This window comes from Mustela nigripes, chromosome 5 (assembly GCF_022355385.1).
Source record: "Mustela nigripes isolate SB6536 chromosome 5, MUSNIG.SB6536, whole genome shotgun sequence".
Classification (NCBI taxonomy): domain Eukaryota; kingdom Metazoa; phylum Chordata; class Mammalia; order Carnivora; family Mustelidae; genus Mustela; species Mustela nigripes.
Window position 1 is genome coordinate 147,602,772 of NC_081561.1, and position 9,682 is coordinate 147,612,453.

General features: G+C 56.7%; 1 protein-coding gene across 3 annotated transcripts in view; it reads right to left on the reverse strand.

Annotated features, from left to right (window-relative positions):
* RPS6KA2 (ribosomal protein S6 kinase A2) overlaps positions 1–9,682 on the reverse strand; it is a 295,060-nt gene that overhangs the window by 241,227 nt on the left and 44,151 nt on the right. For 2 of the 3 annotated variants that reach the window (XM_059401415.1, XM_059401412.1), the window contains exon 3: positions 7,345–7,395. In XM_059401415.1, the coding sequence (XP_059257398.1) occupies positions 7,345–7,395 (51 nt within the window). Of the gene's footprint in view, positions 1–7,344; positions 7,396–7,484; positions 7,564–9,682 lie in introns of those variants that run through there. The other variant, XM_059401414.1, reaches the window with a different exon arrangement.

The window sequence follows — 9,682 nt, forward strand, 5'->3', positions numbered from 1 at the left end:
GGGCCTCTCTGGGCAACAGAAAAATCGGCTTTGCCTTCCTGGTGACAACGGAGTGCCCTGTTTCCTGCAAAACAACCAGCCTTTGCGTCCGTCACTAGCACCGAGCCTTATCTCACCGTGCCGCAAGTGTGTGAGGTTTCACACGAAACCTGGGAGCAAGGAGAGGTCAGGGTGGCACCTAGAGCCCTGGTGTTTTTAAAGCTTCTTGTGATGGGGCACCTGGGGGGCTCCGTGGGTTAAGCCTCTGCCTTCGGCTCAGGTCATGATCTCAGGGTCCTGGGATCGAGCCCCGCATCGGGCTCTCTGTTCGGTGGGGAGCCTGCTTCCTCCTCTCTCTCTGCCCGCCTCTCTGCCTACTTGTGATCTCTCTCTGTCAAATAAATAAATAAAGTCTTTAAAAATAAATAAATAAAGCTTCTTGTGAGTGCCTAATCTGCTTCTCCTCCTAAGATCTAAAGATGCAGCACAGAAAATCCACTGACAATCAGCTTTTGGCTGGCAGATAACAGAAGTCGTAGTTTCGGAGCAGGAGTAGAAATAAGTCGGTATAAAAATGCAGGGCGTGGAGAGAAGGGATCCGAGACGAAGGAACTGGAGATGACACGGATGGAAGCGGCCCCGACCTAGGGCGGCCCCAGCCATCTCCTCCACACACCGAGCGCTGCAGGAGACGCCGCTCCCCGCCAAACAGGACGAGCTGCACCACTGTCCACTCGCACGTGGTTGTTGTCCCAGGAAACCCGTTCCGACCAGACACCTTCCCACTCAGTCCACTGTCGCCGGAGAATGTACGCGACACGTCCCTTTCCTGGAATGGCAGACCGGACTCGCACACGTCCATCCCTGCGTCCTGTCCGTGCACACACACACACACATACGCACACACACACACACACTCCCGTCAGACTCGCACACGTCCATCCCTGCGTCCTGTCCGTGCACACGCACACACACACACACACCCGTCAGACTCGCACACGTCCATCCCTGCGTTCTGTCCGTGCACACGCACACACACACACCCGTCAGACTCGCACACATTCATCCCTGCGTCCTGTCCGTGCACACGCACACACACGCACGCACACACCCCCGTCAGACTCGCACACATTCATCCCTGTCCGTGTCCCGTCTGTGCACACGCGCACACACCAGTAGTAAGGGAAGAGCTTCGGGAAGAGTCAGGACCAGGTCAGCCCTCCTGAGGCACATTCTGAAACAGAACTCTACTCTTCACACCTCCCGCTGGACAGACTTTGTCAGGAACCTAGAAGTACGGGATTTTCAGAACACGTGCCTCCATCGCTTGTTTTACTCACATCTTTCCCCATGCTGGGGCCACCGAGGACGAGCACGTCCTAAGCGAACAATCATAGCCCTGAGCTTACGCGCTTTGAGAACAAAGCATGCTTTGCTCACAGGCCGGATTGTGACCGTGGAGAACAGTGCCCCCGCTTCAAAAAGAAAAAAAAAAAAAATCTCTGTTCCATTTTGGTCCTCAGAGCTGGCACAAAATACTAACATCGGAAAATTACTAGAAAGGAATCTTCTCCTTGTTCTCACAAATTTCTTATCTCTTCTTCGGGCCCACACGGTCACTGCACGGGTCCGTCTGGGATTCTCAAACCTTGGAAGCTGGAAACACACTCCAGCTCCATGGCCTTCCCCTAGCAGAAAGTTCACACCACGCCGAGCCCCTCCAGTCTTCCGGAGCGTCGAAGGACGACCACGTAAAACACTTTCCTTAAAACCTGGGCTCCTGTGATCCTTCCTGGAGATTTTGATTGTTTTAATAATCCCTTGCTTCAGTGAAAGAATATTGTATCCAGGCTTGACTGAAACTTGGAATTTTTTACTGAATTTTTGTTGGCAGAGGGAGGGTTGTTGAGGTTCTAATGTGATCACAATTGCGGGGAATACGCACGGGAAGTTCATTGTCTCTACCTGAAACAGACGTAACCCTTGAAAATGAAACTTCTCTCACGCGGGGCGGCTCCCAGCTCAGGTGACTCCCGTGTCACCTGGGGGTGGCCCTTCGGAGAAGGACCGTGGGCTCGTCTGGGGTCATAGTTTCTTTGATTATTTTCCAGGCAGAATAAAATCAAAGGCTTCAACACCTGCTTCTAAGGGCACAGCTCCCTGGTCTCCTATAAACGAAGAACTCCCGAGAGCTGTCCAGGAGTCGTCTCCGCAGCGCCCAGTCACGCTCGGAGGCGCCCCGGCTGCCGTGAGGGTGAGGAGCTGGTTTCCAATGGAGACACCCAGCCTGCTGCCCTCCCCGGGAAACGGGCCGGCCCAGGCTAACGTGCACTGCAGAAAACTCGGGAAGAAGCTCGGCCAGAGAGGTCCTCTTCCTGCGCCCCATGTTTCGGCCGGGGCATTTGATAGAGCGCGCTCTCCGGCGAGTCTCCCTCCCCGTCTTCATGTGGCGGCGGCGTGCGTGAGCACAGAGGAGGCAGGGAGGGAGGACCCGGGAGCAGAGGGTCTGGACAGTGCGGCCCTCAAATCGTCAGGCTGGTTGTTCCAGGACCTCAAGGGTCCCAACCGCGATTCAACTCACACTCCCGCCAGGATGAGGAAGTAGTTCTCGAAGACTCGGTGCTTTTGAAAACGCATTAGCAAAACGGATCGGGTCTTTGGTCTCTAGCTAAACCGCGGCCGTGGTAAATCTAGGGGCGCCGGCGACCTTCCCTTCCTAATGGAATTCAATCGGAGGTGTGTGTGAGCCGAGGACCGGACGTTGTCATGGCGACTGACAAGCAACTGCCTTCCATGCCGTGGTAGAGCTCCATGGCAATCCCGGCGTATTCATCTTCCAAATACTTTTTCAAAAGACATAATTTTGAGCACCAGCGATCCCTGTGTGTTGGCCAGTGCCCTAAAGAGACGGCTTTGGTCGTCCCCGTGGGCACCCGTCCTCACCGGCAGAAAGAAGACGCTTGCACAATTACACCCAAGAAACAAACCACCACAGAAGGCATCCGCTCACGTTTCCATCGGACACGATCGGGTGGACCACGGGTCTTCCCCTGCAAAACCTAGTATCGGTGTCCCATTTCTCGAGACCCCGTGGAATCAGACAGACCAGCCCAGGCCTGGCCCAAGGCAGCATGATATGTTTGCTGTGTCCTTCCTTTCCACGGACCAGGGAAGAGGGCAGGCTGCAGTCGTCCATGTGCACTCTCGCAGAGCAGCTGTGGTAGAACTGAAGCACCACACGAGGCTGCTACGGGGCAGAGAGGGAAGGAGAGAAGAGGAGGCTCTCCCGGGCGGCTGAGGCGGAAGGAGAGCCAGCCCACGGCTCGCAGGTGCGCAGGTCAGGAGGGGGCTGTACTCTGCCCCCGTGGGCGCCATGGGTTTCCCTCAGCACAGGAGCTAAAAAATGCAGCGGAAACCCTTTATCACGGACGGGCAGCTCTTGGTAACGGGAGGGAAAGTGTGTCTAGAAGGACTCTGGCGACCAACGGCAGCAAACATCTCCACCTTCACAGACCTGTGAGATGTTTTCGCAGCACGCGTTCTGTATCTGCAGGGGCACCAGGGTGTGTCCGAGCAGACAGGAAAGAAAAACAAAGTCCTTGAAAGATCCAACGGTTTTGCTCTAATTCCCTGCAGTCCAGAGGCCCAGCAGGTAACACAGCCTGGGTCAAGGTCATAGTCGCCAAGTAGCCAAGTGCGGAAAGGAAAGGACCCTCGCCCGGCTCTAGGGGCCTCTGGTCCAGCCGCTCCCAGCCCCGCTGCCGGCCCCGCTGCCGGCCCTCGACACGGTCGTACAGAGACTGCCCTGTGCTGAGGAAGGAGAATATCCAAAGGAAGAATCAGGATATCGGACGAGTAGTGTCGCTTACTGAGACAGGAACACGGACCACCCCTCCAGCGGAAAAACCAGCCGAGGCCCTTGTGGAGCCAACACTGTAAGGACCATAACGTCTCCAGACGAAGAAGTAGTGTCTCCAAAGGTGTGCGAGAATCCAGGGCTGGGAGAAGCCCGGCGTGGTCGGGGCCGCGGTTCCGCAGGTGACCCCGCCCGGCCAGCTCGCTGAGCAGCGGCTCTCCCGTCCGCGACCACCTGCGGCCACGTGCGCCCACAGCGCCTCCCTGGCCGCTCCCAGCTCTGACACCTTCCATGGCCGTGGGGTCGAGGGGCTGGTTCCCCGACGCACCCACGGCTCAGGGGCGGCGCCGGCACATCGATGCGGAGGCTTAAATAAGCTGCACCGTCATAAAGAAATAACGGCTTCATTTTCCGTTTCGAAGATCATAAAAAGCAGCCATAATGTCCGGTAGCTCTTTGTTTTTTTTCCCCCAGGACCACGGTTTAGAGATCTCGGCCCAAACCTGAGCCTGGGCTGTAAGAGGCCGAGCCGGCATCCATAGAACGACGTGAAATGCGTCCCAGGCGTCCGAAAGGCGGGAGGCCGAGCCTCCCCTCCAGCTGCATGACAGAGCAACGCCCTCTGGCCTCCTGCCCTGCCCTTCCTCCTGGGAAACGCAGGAAGAGTAAAGGGAAAGTCGCCCGCCAAGTGGCCAGGGAGGGTGGCGGGTGCTCGGTGAGGAGCGGTCCTCCGGCGGACATCGTCCCCCACATCTGCCACGGCGACGTTCCTGCTTCTCGAGGTTCACCCGAAGCCGGTATCTTAGTGGCTATGAGGGCAACGGGAGGAGGTCACGAGGTGGATCACCCATTCAAACGAAAGCTGCCGCTGGGGTGCTTGGGAGACGGGTTACAGCTGCAAGTCCTTCGGGGCTGCATTCGTAACTCGCAGTGACCTGTCAGTTAACGGAATTGAATGCCTTTGTGCTATTCGTCACTAAATATCGTGAAACGTCACCTTCAATTGGTGACATCGCCGAAGATCCTAGAGTTTTCCATGTCACTGAATCCAAGACATCAATAATCTATCACCACCCAACAATTCTAGTCACTTTAATACTTTTAGGATGACTTGAGCCCTAGCTCATTATTTTTTTCAAATATAATTATTTTACAAGTAGTAGAGAATTCTTTGAAAATTACAGAAAAGTCTCACCAAAAAAAATCACCTGTGATCCTAGAACTTAAGAAAGACTTGAGACTTTTTTGGTGTTTTGTTTTGTTTTGTTTTCCTCTCAGTCTTGTCTGGCTTTGGTTGGGAACTAGACTCTAGCTAAATACACTAAACTTTGGGGTTCAACATTTTCCCCCAAAGTTAATGTTTGTTTTTTCTCCAACTATCCTGAAGGGAAAGTTCAAAGTGTGACGTCGATCCAAGGACGTTCCTAGCAGAGAACCGGCCCCTAAATGCCTCGCTGGGTTTCTGCTGAAGGTGGAGGGTCGCCCGGTGATTAAATGCAGGAAAGCGGCCGTGCGTTCGTCTCTCTCCTGAGGACTCGCGGGGGATGGAACACTCACAGAGGTCGCAGACGTGTTGCTTCTTGTCTCAGCTTGCTCTGCCACCACTGCTGTTCTGGACCCTTCCCTGGGCGCCCGCGTGGACCGTAGAGACGTGTGACCAGCCGCGTGGGGGTTCTGGGTCTGATGCGCCTTCCCCACCACCCGCCCCAGGGCCCCTCCACGCCCTGTCTTCCGTCCCTCCGAGGAGGACTGCGAGGTGACACGGGGTCCCCCGTGCGTCTCTGGGGTAGGCGTGGAGGAGGACGCCTTCACCCGCAGCCCAGCCAGCAGGGAGGCTCGGCTGCCTGGCGGGCCCCCACCCTGAGGGCAGAGAGAGCACCAGAGTCCCGCGCCTACGCCCCATGCCGCACCATCCGCGCGCATCCGTCCCACCTGTCGCACGAGCTGATAGGGATCCCCAACGAGAGCGGAACGGGTTTTCCCTTGAACAGGTTACACACCAGACTGCAAAGAGGTCACGAGAGGAGAAGGGCCGTTCCCTCCCACCACGACATGCCTTATTTCGAGTGTCTCTGCCTTTGCACGAGGCTGCAAAGCAAACGGACGTTCAGACGCCTGTCCGGCCACTTAGCCAAAGTGACGAGAACCGCCTCGAGATGTTACAGACCGTAAGTCCATCACCAACCCTCAGTGCCACGAACACAACGTTTATGTCTACCAAGGAAGCTCCAACTGGCACAACACAGTGGTACAGAGAACCTTTCCTCCACCAGGTTCTGAGCGTTAAGCTACTCATAAAAATCGACTGGACGCAGACGGCCGTACCGTAAGTATGCTAAAAGCACAACAGTACAATTCCGTGGTCAGCTCGTTCCCGAGGATGCCCGCGGTCGGATGCGAGACTGACCATTCATAGACGGGCTTCCTTTGCTCCGGGACACGGGACCCTGGAACGGGCCAGGACTCTCTGTCGTCCCTGGGACTTGCATCCTCATGGAGTTGATGCTGGGAAGCCCACTGCTTCTGTGCACTGTCCCCGACCTGCTCACGCAACAGGGCAGCCCAGCCCCTCAACAAGGCCGGGGAAGCAGGACCCCAGAAAGCTGCCGGATGCTGAATGGGGGTTTGGTGTGCATTTTGTTTAGTGTGAACCAGAACGAAGTCCGATGCTCTCAGAGACGTTAAACCAGCCTGACCGGCACCCCGGTTTCAAATGACCTGTCTGGCCCCCAGAAGGCCCGGCCCCTCGTTCTGTTCCCACCATGCCTGTTGTGAACAGGCAGCCTGACGGGCAAAGATGCCACGGCTTTGCGGAGCGCACGGCGTCTTACAGAGTGGCGCCGTGGGAGCCAGGAGAAGCAAAACAGCCATAAAACCACTTCACCCAACTTCTTACTTGTGACGTTACTGCTCAAACCACATGCCGCTCAAAACACTGCAGGAAACCTGCCTTCATCTAAAATGACCCATTTGAGGCCCAATTCCCAGAAAAACTTCTGATGAGGACCTGACCTCTGCGCGCGGCCAGAGGGCTCTCGCCACTCCAGGCAGACCCAGCTCGGGGCCAGCCCCCACCCCAGGATACCTCGTTCAGAGGCCTCTCTCGCCAGGAAACTCTGGCTGATTTTGAAGACGGGGTAGAGTCGGAGGAATAACGCTCATGGAATCCCATGTATGATGTCCCAGGGGGTCACAGATTCGGAACAGAACGTGCCATCGTCAGGGGAGCAGGAGCCCATCCTGACTTCACGCGCAAGGCAGACCCCTGCTGCACAGAGACGTTACTGCACGAGCCCAGGCGAGCCTCTACGTCACCCAGAACGTCAGATAATTAAACTTCACTGTGTGGGACCCCTCACCTCCCCACCCTAAGGACACGTCCCCGCCGGGTCTGCTGGACTGAGCAGTGACTGAACCCGAGAAGCTGAAAGAACATGTCACATGCGACTTTCTCCTAAACCTGGAGCTCAGAGTCTTGCGGAGAGATGAGCGACCGCGGCAGCTCTTACCTCCACAGGCGCCGCTGGCTTGGTCTCAGGCAAGGCCGAGTCCTGCTTGCCCTGTCGAAGCAGAAAGGAAAGAGAAAGTGCTGTAAGTCGTAGGACGGCACCGGCGAGCCGCTGTGCAGTGAGGACGGGGAGACACTCACCAAGCCGGGGAGCTTTTTGCTTCTAAACATTAACCTCCACATGGTGCTAAAGAAGTAGAAGAGTTGCTCGATCTTCCAGGAAGCGCGAAGCAAACAGCAGAAGAAAGGAACTTGCAAACTTTTGTGCAACTTTACAATTCAGCCAAAGGAAGTGATGATGTCCCCATTACCAACCTCACAACTCAACCCAAAACAACAACAACAAAAAAAAACCCAAAGAGTCACTGGTTTCTCGTCCAGACACATATTTAATTAGCAGGGGCTATCACTAACGGAACGAGACAGACGTCTTAAGGTGACCTGCCGGCTCTCGGTTCCCTGGGAGGTGATCATTCTGGCTACGGGACCGCGAGGGCTTGGGGTCTGAGCGCACACGGGTGCTCGGCTAGCGACAGCCCAGCCGGGTTCCGTCGTGGGGCACAAGCCAGAAACCCACTGCCAGCATCCTGCCTCACCCCACACCGCGCTCGGGCTAGATGAGCCTGAGCAGCCCGCAGAGCTTACTTAGCAAAGTGCTTTAGGAATGTGGAAACAGAAAGCCAGGCTGGTTGTTTCTGCACCCCCAAACCACAGGTCTCAGTTTCCCTTTCTGTTTTCTCCCCTCCTGCTCCCTGGCTCATCTCTGCTGCAAAATAAGGGGAGGAAGGAAACCAGATGCTAAACGAATCTCCTGCCCCCTCCCGAGAGATCACGGCTCATGACCACTGGGGCACCCGCGCCCCCTCACAGACCACAGAGAGGCCCGAGGCATCCGCCGCAGGAGAATTCTGCATTGCTGGCCGTGGATTTTCTCAGCTTCAACCTACACTGTCACTGCCTTCCCACACACCTGGCAGCCCACAGCCACAGCCTCGGTTTCCCCACAGCCCTGCCTCTCTGTGGTCAGCGCAGGCTAGAAACATCTGAAGCTTTTTTCCTTTTTTTAAAAAAGATTTTATTTATTTATTTACGTTAGAGACAAGAATGAGAATGGGAGAGAGAGTGGGGCGCCAGAGGGAGTCTCTAGCAGATCCAAGCCCGGTGCAGAGCCCCACACAGGGCTCGACCCCACGACCCTGAGATCACAACCTGAGCTGAAACCATGAGTCAGTCGCTTGACCGAGTGCCCCCAGGCTCCCTGAAACACCTGCATCTCAGCACAGTCCCGGACAACCTCCTTCAGCCATGCGGGGACAGAATCCTGCTGCGTCAGAGCCGACCGTGCTTCCGGGTGCTGTGAACGTGGGGTCAAGGTCGAGAGTCTCGTTCTCCTGTCCCATCGTCCTGCTTCCTGTCCCCGAGCTGGACGGGGAGTGTTCAGTAGCACACACACCGCACTGGACCGGCAGAGGGCACAGGCGGCAGACACCGTGGGCCTCCTCCCCACGGCCTGTCCCCGTTCACGGAGAAGGCGCCTTCCCTTCCACAGGGAGTCAGTCCCGTGAAGCCCAGGACAGCCTGAGCCTGCCGGGATCACCCGTCACCCAGGCAGGGCCATGACTCGGGCCTGGTCGCTGTCCGGGCACAGTGTCTGCTCTGAGACAGGACAAGCCTGGCAACAGGTGAGGCCTGCCCAGGGCTCCAGGAGAGCCACAGCCCGGGCTGTCCCAGCGGCCAGCTTCGCAGTCGCTCTGGCCTGGAGTCTGTGCTTGCCGTGCCCGGGGAAACGCGCCTGCCTGGGCACGGAGGGACAGTCCGTGTTAGGGCCTCACATGCAAACCCGCCAGAAGCACTGTCTTTTCCAACCTCAGGGGCCAATAAATTGCCCATCGTGCTTATGCCACTTGGTGGTTTCTGTAACTTGAAAAAGAGCATGAGGTCTAATGCGGTATCAGTGCCGTGTTGGCGAGTCCCCAGAGGGCCATAGAAACGTGCATTCACCCACTGTCCGACCCAAGCCCGTGACCGACCCACCGACTGCTCACCTTCTACGGGGGAGCCGAAGCACACACGGTGCCCCCAGCCCAGGCTGGCTTGAAGCCCCCAGGCTGTGAGTACTGAGTGTTCAACTTGAGATGCTGAATTTGCGTGTTCTTAGTCACAGTCATGGGGTCTCCTTCCCCCTCATTTTCTGGGTCCCCCACTTCACCAACAGAGTCAGCGAAGGAAATGGGGAGATCACGTCAAACAGAAGGAAATGCTGGTCTACTGACCACCCGGCAGGTGCACCCCCCTCCCAGTGAAATGCTGGTTTACTGACCACCCGGCAGGTGCACCCC